Here is a 16535-nt window from a genome sequence, read left to right on the forward strand (position 1 = left end):
TTCTGCTGCTATTGGAACATACTAACTACACACACTATGACACTAAGAACACCACAGTCATCAATTAACAATTCTTCTTCCCTTACATGAGAGCGAAGCCTGGTAATAATTGCATATTGCCTGTTCTGCCCTCACTATACGTGTTGAGGTTATACAGCTTGGCAGACAGCTAACAAACAATCCATGACGTCTAATAAAGTTCCAAAGCAGGCTCTTTATTGTTGTTGATCTTGCTTTGTTTTTTCCTATCTTTACTTTTGTCTTGCACTGGACTATTATTTTTTTTCAAAAACTGAAATACACACAATGACAAATGTATAAGCTATGTGGTTCAATTAACATACTGAAATGTAATACACAATATGTAAATATTAGCTTCACACAAATATACAGTACTATCATCAAACAAATACTTCTGAGTGTTGAAACTATTTCGATGGTGGAAATACACGACTGGCAGCCATTTTAAGTCCTCAAAACATCCATTGAAACAGTGCAGATGGTGCTATCTTCAATAGACATCTTATTCTCAATCAATCAAAACTATCAAATTGAAACACTTTCCACCTTAATATTGAGTTATATAAACAAGTTAAACAGTTTACTTACAGACTTATCTTTTCCAAGGCTTGTAGGAGCTAACACAACTTGTCTACTTCTCAATTGTCTCAACCCGGAACTGCCCAAACTAATGACGCGTAGTATTTTCATATCGCCACAAGGTGTCAGTAAGAGTCTACAATCAAATGGGCATAACATTGCGTTCTACAGGGCATTTCCTGTGGGAAGGGATTAGTTCTCAGGGATTCGAATAAAGAACCAACTCTTTTTCTTTACTATAGTGGTCTCGATAACGGGTACCGGTTGTCAAAAAGGGATTTGAGTCCAATGACTCGGTTCTTTTCTTATCGAACAACCAGGAAAACCGGTTTCGAGCATCATCCCCAGTCCTGAGTAGTCCTGAGTTCATTCCCGGGCTCGGGATCTTTCTGTGTGGAGTTTGCATGTCCTCCCCGTGACTGCGTGGGTTCCCTCCGGGTACTCCGGCTTCCTCCCACCTCCAAAGACATGCACCTGGGGATAGGTTGATTGGCAACACTAAATTGGCCCTAGTGTGTGAATGTGAGTGTGAATGTTGTCTGTCTATCTGTGTTGGCCCTGGGATGAGGTGGCGACTTGTCCAGGGTGTACCCCGCCTTCCGCCCGATTGTAGCTGAGATAGGCTCCAGCACCCCCCACAACCCCAAAAGGGACAAGCGGTAGAAGATGGATGGATGTATATGTCCATCCATCCATCCATTTTCCTCCGCTTATCCGAGGTCGGGTTGCGGGGGCAGCAGCCTAAGCAGAGAAGCCCAGACTTCCCTCTCCCCAGCAACTTCGACCAGCTCCTCCCGGCATACTTGCCAACCTTGAGACCTCAGAATTCAGGAGATTGGGGGGGGGGGGAATTAATACTTGAATTTCAGTGTTCATTTATTTACACATATACACACACATAACACTCCTCTCTACCGTATTTTTCGGACTATAAGTCGCAGTTTTTTTCATAGTTTGGCCGGAGGTGCGACTTATACTCAGGAGCGACTTACAGGATGTGTGAAATTATTAACACATTACCGTAAAATATCAAATAATATTATTTAGCTCATTCACGAAAGAGACTAGACGTATAAGATTTCATGGGATTTAGCGATTAGGAGTGACAGATTGTTTGGTAAACGTATAGCATGTTCTATATGTTAGTTATTTGAATGACTCTTACCATAATATGTTACGTTAACATACCAGGCACGTTCTCAGTTGTTTATTTATGCGTCATATAACGTACACTTATTCAGCCTGTTGTTCACTATTATTTATTTTAAATTGCCTTTCAAATGTCTATTCTTGGTGTTGGGTTTTATCAAATACATTTCCCCAAAAAATGCGACTTATACTCCAGTGCGACTTATGTGTTTTTTTTTCTTTCTTTATTATGCATTTTCGGCAGGTGCGACTTATACTCCGGAGCGACTTATATTCCGGAGCGATTTATACTCTGGAGAGACTTATACTCCGAAAAATACGGTACTACTTGCCGTAGTTTTGAAGCAATGCATGATGGGAATCCGGATGTTGTGTGTCAGTGTATTAACGTGCTGGCTGGAATAAACACACGCTGAGCAATAGCTCCGTGCCTGCCTACTTTATGGGTTATAGATAAACCTATGGATAACGGAGACATATATAATAGTCTCCTTCTTGTTGTGTGTGCAGTTGCGTACTGAGCTCCAAAAGCCATAGATCTTATAACGTGACTGGGCTGGCACGCTGTTTATATGGAAGAAAAGTGGACGTGACGACAGGCTGTCCTCACTCAGGTCTGGCTGGAAATCGGGAGAAATTCGGGAGAATGGTTGTCCCGGGAGATTTTCGGGAGAGGCACTGAAATTCGGGAGTCTCCCGGAAAATTTGGGAGGGTTAGCAAGTATGCCTCCCGGGGGATCCAGAGGCATTCCCAGGCCAGCTGAGAGACTTATTCTTCCCAACGTGTCCTGGGTCTTCCCCGTGGCCTCCTGCCGGTCGGACGTGCCCTAAACACCTCCCTAGGGAGGCGTTCGGGTGGCATCCTGACCAGATGCCCGAACCACCTCATCTGGCTCCTCTCAATGTGGAGGAGCAGTGGCTTTACTCTGAGCTCCTCCTGGATGACAGAGCTCCTCACCCTATCTCTAAGGGAGAGACCCGCCACCCGGCGGAGGAAACTCATTTCGGCCGCTTGTCCCCGTGATCCTGTCCTTTCGGTCATAACCCAAAGCTCATGACCATAGGTGAGGATGGGAACGTAGATCGACCGGTAAATTGAGAGCTTTGCCTTCCGGCTCAGCTCCTTCTTCACCACAACGGATCGATACAGCGTCCGCATTACTGAAGACGCCGCACCGATCCGCCTGTCGATCTCACGATCCACTCTTCCCTCACTCGTGAACAAGACTCCTAGGTACTTAAACTCCTCCATATGTATATGTATTCAGTAGGGGTGTAACGGTACACAAACATTTCGGTTCGGTACGTACCTTGGTTTAGAGGTCACGGTTCGGTTAATTTTCGGTACAGTAAGAAAACAACAAAATATAAATTTGGGGGTTATTTATTTACCAAATTTTCAAAATCTTCCACCAAAAATATTTTTCTTAGTGGAATATTTGATGTGAAGTAATCGGAACCTTGGATAGGTCAATAATTCATAATAACATTGATTTTGATTCAATATTATGTTTTGAGCAATGACAGTTTGAAAGAAAAAAAACAGCTTTGTTTTATTAGTCAACATTGCAACTTTTTCTAAATTACATTTAACCTTTAAGCTTTTTTATTTCACTTTTGTTATGTTTTTGTTTATTTTAATAGTATTTTTAGAATGTGCCGTGGGCCTTTAAAACATTAGCTGTGGGCCGCAAATGGCCTCCGGGGCACACTTTTGACACCCCTGCTATAGATAATAAAAAATTTAATCTGAAAAATCTATGGATAAAAAGCAGAGCCTGGCGACGCATGCTCGTTTATCATAACTCTCTCGCTCTCTCTGTCTCTGCCCCTCCCTCACGAATGCTGCTGCGCGCACGCCTTCACAATTTGTTGTGTTTTTAACCCCTTCTTAACCCTGAACGTACATTGAAAATACATGCAACCCTAACTCAAAATGCCGGACATTTGAGTCATTTAAGAAACTCCGCCCTGACAGCTCCGCAAAAGAGGACATGTCCGGTGAAAAGAGGACGTATGGTCAGTCTATCGTAGCCCGTTAGCTGCTAGCATCCCGTGTGTTGTGCCTCGGTGTGCGTTGTTTACACAACGTGCGTTACGCTACTTAATATGTCCGTGTGGAAACTCGTTCGGTACACCTCCGAACCGGAACCCCCCGTACAGAAACGGTTCAATACAAATACACATACCGTTACACCCCTAGTATTCAGTTATAAACATTCATTAGTTTAGATTAGTTTATTTCAAAGGGGACCGGGCAATTTCATAAAACACACATGGTTAAAAAAGACAGGATTAGCCAGAAGGCTAGTTTTCATCTGTAGTCCCCTGGCCATGATGTAAAAAAGGCAGTCAAATTACAGTTTAAAAAGAACAGTGGTTAGAGTGTCCGCCCTGAGATCGGTCGGTCGTGAGTTCAAACACCGGCCGAGTCATACCAAAGACTGTAACAAAAAATGGGACCCATTACCTCCCTGCTTGACACTCAGCATCAGTGGTTGGAATTGGGGGTTAAATCGCCAAAAATGAGGCCCGGGCGCGGCCACCGCTGCTGCCCACTGCTGCTGCCCACTGCTGCTGCCCACTGCTCCCCACTGCTCCCCACTGCTCCCAGGGGGTGATCAAGGGTGGTGGGTCAAATGCAGAGAATAATTTCGCCACACCTAGTATGTGTGTGACAATCATTGGTACTTTACTCTAAAAAGAAAAGAAAGAGAGAAAAAGAAAAAAAGCGCACAATACATATACGATATGATTAAAAAATAAAATACAACATCACAACATAACATTTATTTTAGCATTAAAAACAGGCTCATCTTTTAGTGCTGGCAGCTGTAGGTGTTGATAAGCCACATTGTAAATTTTTTTGTGAAGGCCTTGTAGGTTGTGACCAGTTTAACCTCCTCAGGTACTGAGTTCCACACATATGCGCTCCTTACTGACCAGGTCTACTTACTGAAAGTGCTCCTGCGCAGAGGAATATAACACTTTCTTCTTTCCTTCATTGATCTAAACTTTACCGCTGCCAGTAGTTTTTTCTATATTTGTATTTAATAGGCTGTAAGTGTATTTATTTCAGTAAAAAGTGTAAAAAATTTAAAACATTAGCTGCGGGCCGCAAATGGCCTCCGGGCCACACTTTTGACACCCCTGCTATAGATTATAAAAAATTAAATCTGATAAGTCTATCGATAAAAAGCAGAGCCTGGCAGCGCATGCTTGTTCATCATAATGCACAGTCAGCATCTCTACTTCAGTAAACAATGACGGTGATGACGACAATTGCTAACTTGTCAGCCACTTCTCCAAGAGAGTCCTTTTGAACACTCCTTGCACATTAACACTTCCAAAAGGTACATATTTGCCCCGTTTGTTGACCTGCAATGTATGTTTTTGGGGTGGAGGAGTCTGGTCGGGTTCTGGTTAGCTTGAAGCTAACAGCTAGCCTGTCTCCATCCTCGAACGATGTTGATCCAGCGGGAGATAAAAGTGAAATTTCCATGGACCCACAAAGACTAAAACAAGTCATTTACTGGAGAGATGGCACATGATGAAGTTAAAAAGGTTGACTTTACACTCACCTTAGTGTTTACCAGGAAGTCTTTCTTTTGACATCCCCTCGCGGTAAAGTTGTCCGAGTGCAAACTAGGGCAGTATTTGTGATTGATAAAATTTTCGGCGAATCAAAATTTACGACCAATAAAAACGCAATAGACGGGGACGGAAATTTGACCCGGCAAATATAAACTAAACAAAACGCCAGCGGAAAGCGATAATCGATAAAATAAAATAATTAAAAGGAAGCTGCGCGGTAAAAAAAAATTAAAATCTGCATCCGAAGGACGCACAGGCTTCCAGAGTTGTGCATCATTTCTGATTTCAATGCGTAAAAAGACACAAAAATTGCGTTAACGCCAACACTAATTCTGCATCATTATGTTGTTTATCTTATTTAATTGTCGAAATCCATCAAACCTGTTGCTACATGTTAAAAAAAATCAAGTAGGAACCAAATTGTTTTAATTGGAGAAACGGGAGTTTTACTATCATTGTATTTATATCATAGTAACATTATTTTGTTTGATTAATGCTGTAAACTATTTTTTGGCAGAATGCCAGCCTCAGAGAGAGGAACAGATCCTCTCGACCCTCTACCCAAGATGAGGAAGTTGGATGAGGATGGCAAAGCAAATCAAAGTGGACCCGCACCAGCTGCCAACAACAGGTCCCTAAAAGAAATACATATGCAAGAGCAGACAGTCGCCCCTCGGACCAAGAGAAAATTGTCGGCCTCGTCTGAGGAGGGAGACAAACCAGCCAAGGCGTACCGACGGGGTTCCCCTGTTAACGAATCCAGCACAAGCACTTTAGATTCATCTGCCATGAAAGCCACAAGTGCCTCCTGCGGAGAAGTTCCATTAGATGGTGCTATCTTCAACGTTTACCCTGTTGGGTCGACTTCCTCTGAGTCTGATGACAACGCTAAGACTGACCTTACAGGTAGCGGTGACACTCCTTGCATCAGGCAATATTCTAACCAAGTCCCAGCTAAGCGCAAGGCTGAAGACGAGTCATGTTGCGACTCACTGGAGGTGAGTACAAAGTTACATACAGAAACTCCGATTGATCACAGCTATGGAAGAGCATCAGATTTGAGCCATGACAACACAGCGGGGGCGACTGCGGAGGAATACAAAGAATCCTCATCAAAGAGACACAAAAATATGTCAAACACGGATAATTTAAAGGACACTTTAGGTTCTGAAACGGTCAGTCTCAAATTTGCAGCTAAAGAAAAGGACATAAAAGAAGCAGACAAGCAAATGTTTACGGACAACAAAACCATTGCACCATGCGCAGAAGTTGTGACTAATAAAAACCAAAGCGATTTAACTGTCGAAGCTCGACCCTTGTCATCAGCCACATGTTGCAGCAACGGAGAAGTACACCAGCACTCTACAGACGACGAACCAAGATGTCGAAACAGTGATTTAAAAGAGACTGCTACTAGGGAAACAATGCACAATTTTTTACAGAAAACACTGGAGGGTGAGACTAAAACTGAGGGGGACAATGTCTCTGTGGGGTCTGAGAATGTATGTGGAGAACATCAAGAACCCTTCTTTAACTGCTCCCCAGAAGAAGTCTTAATAGAAAGTTGTCAACTTGGCAGTCAGAGTGAGGGGAATCAAACAATAATGGTGTCTGATGGAAACCCAGAGAGCTGCATTGAAGAAAATCAAACAATAATAGAATCTGGAAAGAACCCAGAGAACTACTGCCGTGAAGAAAATCAAACTATAATAGAATCTGCAAAGAACCCAGAGAACTACTGCAGTGAAGAAAATCAATCTATAATTGAATCTGGAAAGAACCCAGAGAACTATTGCAGTGAAGGATATCAATCTATAATGGAATCTGGAAAGAACCCACCAAACAACCGCAGTGAAGAAAATCAAACAATAGTTGAATCTGGAAAAAACCCAGAGAACTATTGCAGTGAAGGAAATCAATCTATAATGGAACCTGGAAAAAATCCAGAGAACTACTGCATTGAAGAAGATCAAAGAAAAATCAAATCTAGAAAGAACCCAGAGAGCTGCACTGAAGAAAATCAAACAATAATCGAATCTGGAACGGATTTAGCCAACTACTGCAGTGAAGGAAAACAAACAATAACGGAATCTCGAAAGAATCCAGAGAACTACTGCATTGAAAAAAACGAAACGGTAATAGAACCAGAAAAGAACCCAGAGAGCTGCATTGAAGACAATCTTACAATAATAAAATCTAAAAAGAACCCAGAGAGCTGTATTGAAGAAAATCTAATAAAATTAGAATCTGGAAAGAAGTCAGAAAGCTGCAATGAAAAAAATCTGAAGTCGGCATCTGAAAGTCTGACTGAAGAAAAGGAAGCAATAGCGATAGATGGCCACCATGAAAGTCAAGCTAAAGAAATTGTAACAAATATTGAGTGTGAGAAAGTTCCTGGAGGTCAGATTGTAAAAGCATTTACAACAGAGGAGTCTGATAAAACCCCAGAGATTCCAGTTGAAGATCATGTCGTCAAAGATATGTTGGCTTCAAAGGAAACTGAGCCCACACCACAACAAGTCCTTGTCGGAGTTTATAGCGCAGAGAATCCATTCAGTAGAAGCACAGAAAATCAACTTGAAGAAACCGCAATCAGTGCTGATCTACTAGAAAAAGGGTCAGCGGGTAAACCAGAGAGTCCCACTAAGGAAAATACAACATCAGTGGACTGTGATGGAGAGATGTATGTGGAAAAAAATGTAACAGCATTAGAAGAGCATGTGAGAAAAACTCTGCCTCTTTCAAAAAAAAGTGAACCCACACCACACAAGCGCCTCACAGGGACTCATGGCGCAGAGACTTGGTTCGAGGAGAAAGGCATGGAGTGTGACAGAAATCCAGAGAATAAACCTGAAGAAACCGCAATGGAAGCCAGTAGGTCCTGTGATGATCTACATAGCATGGAGTCAGACAGTAAACCAGAGAGTGCCACTAGAATAAATCTAGCCGCAGATCCTGACTTAAAGAGTCTTGTAGAAGAAAATGTACCCGTGATGGAAAACCATGTAAGAGAAAGTCTGCAACTTTCAAGAGAAACTGAACCCACACCACATGAGCTTTTAATAGGTACTCATGACACAGATTTGTTTGGGGAGAAGCACATGAAGTTTGACAGAAACCCAAAAAATCAACCTCAACAAACTACAACGGAAGCCAGGAAGTCCTGCGATAATCTACATGAAATGGAGTCAGACTGTAAACCAGAGAGTCCCACTAAGGAAAATGTAACACCACTGGATCCTGACATTGACAGTCATGCAGAAGAAAATGTAACAGTTATAAAAGAACATGTAAAAGAAAGTCTGCCACTTTCAAGAGAAACTAACCCCATATCATATGAGGTCCTAATAGGAAGTCATGATGCAGATACTTTGTTTGAGGAGAAGCACATGAAGTTTGACAGAGTCTCAGAGAATCAACCTCATGAAACCACAATTGAAGCCAGTAAGTCCTCTGATGATCCACCAAAAATTGAGTCAGACGGTAAATCACACTGCCCCATTCAAAAAAATGTAACTTCACTGGATCCTGACATGAACCCAGAGAATCAACCTCAAGAAACCACAATGGAAGCCAGTAAGCCCCGTGATGATCTACATGAAATGAAGACAGATGGTAAACCAGAGAGTCCCACTAAGGAACATGTGACATTACTGGATGCTGACATAGAGAGTCATGTGAAAGAAAATAAAACCGTGATAGAAGAACATGTAAGAGAAAATCTACCACGTTCAAGAGAAGCTGAACCCACACCGCGTGAGCTCCTTATTGGTACTACTGACGCAGATACTTTGTTTGTGGAGAAACACATGAATTTTGACAGAATCTCAGAGAATCAACCCCAAGAAACCACAATGGAAGCCAGTAAGCCCTATGATGATCTACATGAAATGAAGACAGATGGTAAACCGGAGAGTCCCACGGAGGAACATGTGACATTACTGGATCCTAACATAGAGAGTCATGTTAAAGAAAATATAGCAGTGATAGAAGAAGATGTAAAAAAAAATCTACCACGTTCAAGAGACTCTCAACCCACACCACGTGAGCTCCTTATAGGTACTCATGATGCAGATACTTTGTTTGTGGAGAAGCACACAAAATCTGACAAAAACCAAAAAAATCAACCTCAAGAAACCACAATGGAAGCCAATAAGGCCTGTGATGATCTACATGAAATGGAGACAGACTGTAAACCAGAGAGTCCCACAAAAGAAAATGTAACTTCACTGGATCCTGATATTGAGAGTCATGTGGAAGAAAATGTAACAGTGATAGAAGAACATGTAGGAGAAAGTCTGCCACTTTCAAGAGAAACTGAACCCGCACCACATGAGGTCCTTATAGGTACTCATGACGCAGATACTTTGTTTGTGAAGAAGCACACAAAATCTGACAAAAAACAAAAAAATCAACCTCAAGAAACCACACTGGAAGCCAATAAGGCCTCTGATGATCTACATGAAATGGAGACAGACGGTAAACCAGAGAGTCCCACAAAAGAAAATGTAACTTCACTGGATCCTGATATTGAGAGTCATGTGGAAGAAAATGTAACAGTGATGGAAGAACATGTGGGAGAAAGTCTGCCACTTTCAAGAGAAACTGAACCCACAACACATGAGATTCTTATAGGTACTCATGACGCAGATACTTTGTTTGTGGAGAAGCACATGGAATCTGACAGAATTCCAGAGAATCAACCCCAAGAAACCACAGTTGAAGCCAGTAAGTCCTCTGATGATCTACCAAAAATGGAGTCAGACGGTAAACCACACTGCACCACTCAAGAAAATGTAACCTCACTGGATCCTGACATAAACCCAGAGAATCAACCTCAAGAAATCACAATGGAAGCCAGTAAGCCTTGTGAGGATCTACATAAAATTAAGACAGATCGTAAACCGGAGAGTCCCACTGAGGAACATGTGACATTACTGGATCCTAACATAGAGAGTTATGTTAAAGAAAATATAGCAGTGATAGAAGAAGATGTAGGAAAAAATCTACCACGTTCTAGAGAAACTCAACCCACACCACATGAGGTCCTTACAGGTACTCATGACGCAGATACTTTGTTTGTGGAGAAGCACACAAAATCTGACAAAAACCTAAAAAATCAACCTCAAGAAACCACAATGGAAGCCAATAAGCCCTGTGATGATCTACATGAAATGGAGACAGACTGTAAACTAGAGAGTCCCACAAAAGAAAATGTAACTTCACTGGATCCTGATATTGAGAGTCATGTGGAAGAAAATGTAACAGTGATAGAAGAACATGTAGGAGAAAGACTGCCACTTTCAAGAGAAACTCAACCCACACCACATGAGCTCCTTACAGGTACTCATGACGCAGATACTTTGTTTGTGGAGAAGCACACAAAATCTGACAAAAACCTAAAAAATCAACCTCAAGAAACCACAATGGAAGCCAATAAGCCCTGTGAGGATCTACATGAAATGGAGACAGGCGGTAAACCAGAGAGTCCCACAAAAGAAAATGTAACTTCACTGGATCCTGATATTGAGAGTCATGTGGAAGAAAATGTAACAGTGATGGAAGAACATGTAGGAGAAAGTCTGCCACTTTCAAGAGAAACTCAACCCACACCACATGAGATCCTTATAGGTACTCATGACGCAGATACTTTGTTTGTGGAGAAGCACATGGAATCTGACAGAATTCCAGAGAATCAACCCAGAGAAACCACAATTAAAGCCAGTAAGTCCTCTGATGATCTACATGAAATGGAGTCAAACGGTAAACCACACTGTCCCACGAAAGAAAATGTAACCTCACTGGATACTGACAGAGAGAGTCACATGCAAGAAAATGTAATAGTGACAGGAGAACATGTAAGAGAAAGTCTGCCACTTTCAAGAGAAACTGAACCCACACCACATGAGGTCTTTATAGGTACTCATGACGCTGATACTTTGTTTGGGGAGAAGCACATGAAATCTGACAGAATCCCAGAGAATCAACCTCAAGAAACGATAATGGAACCCAGTAAGCCCTCTGATGATCTACATGAAATGGAGTTTGACGGTAAACCAGAGAGTCCCACTAAGGTAAATTTAACCTCGGTGTATCCTGACATTGAGAGTCATGTGGAAAAAAAATTAACCGTGATAGAAAAACATGTGACAGTGATAGAAGAACATGTAAAAGAAGGTCTGTCACTTTTTAAGGATGTAAAACCCCTGCCACAAGAGGTCCTCGTAGAAGGTAGTTCAGAGGTCAATCTAATTGTGACTGATAATGAAGCAGAAACAGCAATGGTGTCTGAAGCACAAAAGAGTGAAGAAAATGTAACAGAGAAGCTGTCACTCTTAAAGGAACACAAACCACAAGAGTTCTTCATTCAAAGTCAAATTAAGAAACAAAGTGAGGGTCCAAGTGAAAAATATATAATGGCCACACAGCCTGATAGCAATCCAGAGAGGCAGACTGAAGAAATCACACCACCACCAAAGGTCCTTATATGCAGTGTTAATACAGTTGAGGACAGCCAAATGGAGTCCATTGAAAACCCAGAGAGCCAGACAGAAGTAAGTGTTGTAATTAAATCCACTTTTCCCGGGGAATCATTGTCGTCATCCGAACACAAGCAGGAGCAAGTGCCAAATTCTTTTGACGTCAACAGAACAACTGAGGTGTTGACACATGACACAGTTGATGAGCAAAATGGAACAATGGAGGTGTCCTCTGAATGTGTCACCGTCTTGGTGAGTCCGACAGATGTGGAAGTGACGGCAGAGGGAAGTTTTGATTCGCAAGAGGAAATCAACAGCCACAATGCTAATGATGATACAGACATACCAGCTGTTGAAGAGAATGTGATGGAAAGTGTGGAAAAAGAAAATGAGTCCTTTGACTATTCCACAGCACTGATGAATAAAATGAGCGTTCAGGCTTCAACAGCAACTGAAAATGCAAAGCATCCTGCCTATTTACTGGAAGCAAACAGTCACAGCAACATTGATGGAACAATAGATGTATTGATTAGTGAAAGAACTGAATCTATGGAACATGAAGACTACTTGAACTTGGAGCACGTTCAGGAGAATGCAAATCAAGAAATGATGACAAATGCAAAAATTCAGGAAGTATCTACTAATGCCCAAAATGATTTAAAGAGCTGTGGAAATGAATATCTCCCCCCCCCAGAGAAACCACAAGTGACGACAACATTTGCCGAGAAGTCGGACACAGTGGAAGTAGGTCAAAACAGCCCGGGTGTTCCTGAAAATTATTCTGTATTTGCAGTTGACTTCCAGGTGCAGACCGCAAAAGACGTGATAATGAAACTCCCGGTGGAAGCACTAGGGGATATTAGCCCAACACATGTGGAGATACATACAATAACAGGAGACACATCTTCTAAAGCACTCGCAGAAAAAAGCCACAAGAGGCTGGAAGTTGCTGACACACACCTGTCACCTAAAACTCAGACTGAAACATCACAAAATACGAAGCATAAAGACTCTCCTAGATGTGATGCCGCTCAGGAGCATCAGGCTACATTAGCATCTAAGATTGCTAACACATCGGAGACACAAATCATGCAAGGTCAAACAGAAAAAATGACCACGGCATTAGAAACTTGTCACATGACACATGTTGAAAATGTCATGACAGACGGTTCTCCCAATAATGAAGAAAATCAATTCAAATATGAAGCAATGTCGACACAGGAATATCCTCATCACACCTCCATAGTAGAGAAAAGAAACGAGAAGCAAGGTGTCACTAAAGTTTGTACATCCTACACAGCTGATATTCAGAAGTTCACAGTTGTTTCCACAAATGACTGTAATGAAAACAAGCATTGTGTGGGTGCCACAGACATAGAAATGGATCTGGAGACATTAACAGAAAAAGTGTCCAAAGCAGAGAAAGCCCATGAATTCATTCAAAAAGGTCCTGTTGTTTCAAGCTCTGAGGAACAGAAGGTCATAAAGGAGGTTGTCACCAAGAGTTTGAACATAGCTGTAAGCAAAGTAGAAGTTAACTTGCCAGCAGCAACAGAAGCACTCGATTCAACCTCTAATCCATTTTTTGCAGTCCAAAGCATCAGTGAATTGCCCTGTTTAAAAGTGGACTTTGAGAGTGTGGAGAATGAGGGCAGGACCCATGGTATTATTCCAGAGGGCCCACTAAGTGATACAACTGTAACGGACACTTGTAATGCAGTGATTAATGTAGTACAACATGTCAATGAGGTGGAGAAAATCACTTTGACAAATGAAAGTCAAAAATCCATCGCCGATGTGGGGAATACCCAGGAAGAAAAAGAGCTTGATACACATCTAGATCCTATGGATGTTAGAAGTAAAACTGTGGAACCAGTAGAATTTGTATCAGAAGATGAGACATGTAAGCAAGAAATTAGTAAAGCCAAAGAAGAGGATTCATTTGTTACTACTACTGAGAGGTCTGACATAACTCATAGAGAAGCATCCGGAAGCAGGGGCGGTGAAGTGTTGGTTTGTGACCAATCCGAGGACTCTCCTACTGTGTTTAACGTCTCAGACGAGCAGAGTGACACAGTCAGTCAAAGCCAGATTGTGTATGAGCCAATTAGTAGTCCAGAGAGTAATGCAGATGGGGATGCTGTTACAGCTGTGGAGAAGCAGGATTTTGTGTCTATGGAGGACACACAGACTGCCCAACTTATGAAAGAGGACTTGTTTGCTCATGAAAGCGTGGTCACCAGTAAATCGCAGCTGGAGAACGAGAAATTGACTACAGAAGAACAATCAGCAGTAGAAACGATGGCGGTAGAACAAAGCGCCACAGTTTCTGAGGTGAATAGCCCATCTGCAGTAATCGGCTCGAGCGTCGCTATCAACACAACAGCAGATGACTTTGCACAGGAAAAAGAAAGTGTGTCAACAGAGCCAGAGTGTGTGTTGGCTGCACAGCTTTGTGGACCGCTGCAAGAGGACATCCCAGCCATATCTGCAGTGGAGATAGCAGCTGGTACAACTGAGCGGTATCTGATCCTCGAACCAGTCCTTGAAAACAAAATTCACTTCGATATTGTTTCTCAAGCCGCAGCTGCATCAGGCCTATCTTCTCCTTGCTATGATAACGTTCACCCAGATAGTACTTTCACGGCTGACGTGGAAAGTCAAACTGCTTCAAATGGACCTCAAGAGACCTTCCTCTCAGAGACTGACATTTTGCAAAGCCAAACACCTGCTGAGGTCAGTGGTGCTGTAGCTGAAGAGGCAGGAGGAGTAACTGCCCCACCTGTGGAGGAAACTGCCCAACTTATCGAAACTCCAGACAATTTCCTTCAGCCACAGCAATGTGGTGATAGTGACTTTGCACTGCAGGAAGTGCAAATTTTGGAGGACATGGAGATCGGTAGAGAGATTGTTGTGGCCGATGAGGGAGATGGTTACATTAACATTATAGAAAACACTGATGAAACAATTCCAATACCTCCTCTTCAAAAGACAGAGGAAAGGCTAAGTGACAAAAAGGAGAATGAAGGTGCTTCAAAGACGAACAATTTAACTGAAAAGGACGATACCAAAAAGACACGAGAGGTTGAGAAACCCAAGAAGCAAGAAATGAACACTCAAGCAAGGACCAAAGCTCGTCTTGCAGCCTTAGCTGAGCAGAAAGCTGCCGCCATGAAGAAGGCTGCCAACAAACAGCAACTCAACCTCTTAGCCCTTTGTCAGGAAATTGCTGAGGACATAGCCACAGACAGCATGCTGTTAAAGAGGATCGAGGAAGAAAAGCAAGCGGCAGCCAAAGGTGAGGCCAGTAAGAAGGAGAATCCCGCTGTTAGCATGCAGGAATCAGCCACCACTGACGTCAAGACTCCCACTGAATCAGAAAGCTCCTCAGCTTTAATGACCCCTGCTGAGAAGACACCTGCAGTGCAGCCTTCAGCTGCTGAGTCCAAACCTTCTGAGGATCCCCCAAAGAGGCGCTTCTTCATCTCACAAGTAACGGTGCCCCTTAAGGTCCATGAGAAAAAGAAGCTGACTCGCTATCAAAGACTGAGACAGGTTGAACTACAAAGGGAAAAAATGTCCTGGGCCCGCATGAAGAAGATGAAGACTGACCAAGCCAATCAAATGCTTTCAGATATGAACTGGCAAGCTTCAATGTTCACACCTGCTTTGTCTGTCAATGTAGTGAGCACCGATGCTGCACCCAAAGATAGTTCTTCCTCTCCTCCAAGTCCTGTTTCAAGTAGCATATCTACAACACCCAAACCAGAAGTTCCTGAGGCTGAGACTCAAAAATGTGAAACTGACAAAGAGGAACCACCTAAAGTTGAAGCTTCCAAGGCTAAACTTGATGTTAAAACTGACCTTACAAAAACAGAAACACCGCAGACTGAGCCTGCTAAAGCGGAAAATACTAGAATAACAAGACAAAGTAAGGCTCAGGCCTCTAAAGTAACGCCTACCCCAGCTCCTTCTCCAAAAGTGACTAGATCCTCAACCAGGAGGTCACTACCAGCTGTGCCCCCACCTATGCCCAACGGACTTAAGGCTACAAAGCCCAAGCCTGTCGAGTACAAGCCATACAAACCACGGCCCAGGTATTCATTTGATGACTTTGAACTAGATGATGACCCCTTACCAGCACCCCCCAAGAAGTCAATTCCCCCATCCAGGACTTGCCAAGTCAGCAGTCAGTCTAGTACTCTGGCCCAGTGTAAACCCACACTTCCTGCAAAGCCATTGCAGCCTCCAAACCAGTCCAAACCAAAACCTTCAATCGCTGCTTGTGGACAGATCTCAGTTCAGTCAAAGTCTGTTATTTCAACAACTGCTCAGTCAAAACCTTCCAGTTCTTCTCCCCGTGCCACAACACCCATAACTCAAGCCCTGGTTAAAGCTGCTCTTTCAAACCCAGCTCAATCAAAAGCTTCAGTCCCAACGACCCTTCAGACAAAATCTGCCTCGGCTTTTAGTCAGTCGCAGAGTGCAGCCTCAGTGTCACCCCAACTTAAAGCTGGTAATGCTGCAGCTCCCAGCAGACCTTCAACAGCATCTAACACAACCCAGGCAAAACCGTCTGGTCCTAAATTGGATGTAGATCCAGGTCCTTCGGAAACCCCCCCGGCTCAGTCTGCAACGGACGCTGAAATTAAGGTTAGCAACTCGAATCATTAAACATCATTGGTGGTTATAAATGTAGCTTAACCCATCAAT

General features: G+C 42.8%; 1 protein-coding gene across 1 annotated transcript in view; it reads left to right on the plus strand.

Moving 5' to 3' along the window:
- LOC133629820 (uncharacterized) overlaps nucleotides 1-16535 on the plus strand; it is a 28025-nt gene that overhangs the window by 1251 nt on the left and 10239 nt on the right. Inside the window, exon 2 of the mRNA XM_062020852.1 lies at nucleotides 5861-16475. Within this exon, the coding sequence (XP_061876836.1) occupies nucleotides 5862-16475 (10614 nt within the window). The 5' untranslated portion in view covers nucleotide 5861. The remainder of the gene's footprint in view (nucleotides 1-5860; nucleotides 16476-16535) is intronic.

The sequence above is a fragment of the Entelurus aequoreus genome, linkage group LG15, assembly GCF_033978785.1.
Source record: "Entelurus aequoreus isolate RoL-2023_Sb linkage group LG15, RoL_Eaeq_v1.1, whole genome shotgun sequence".
NCBI classification, from domain to species: Eukaryota; Metazoa; Chordata; class Actinopteri; order Syngnathiformes; family Syngnathidae; genus Entelurus; species Entelurus aequoreus.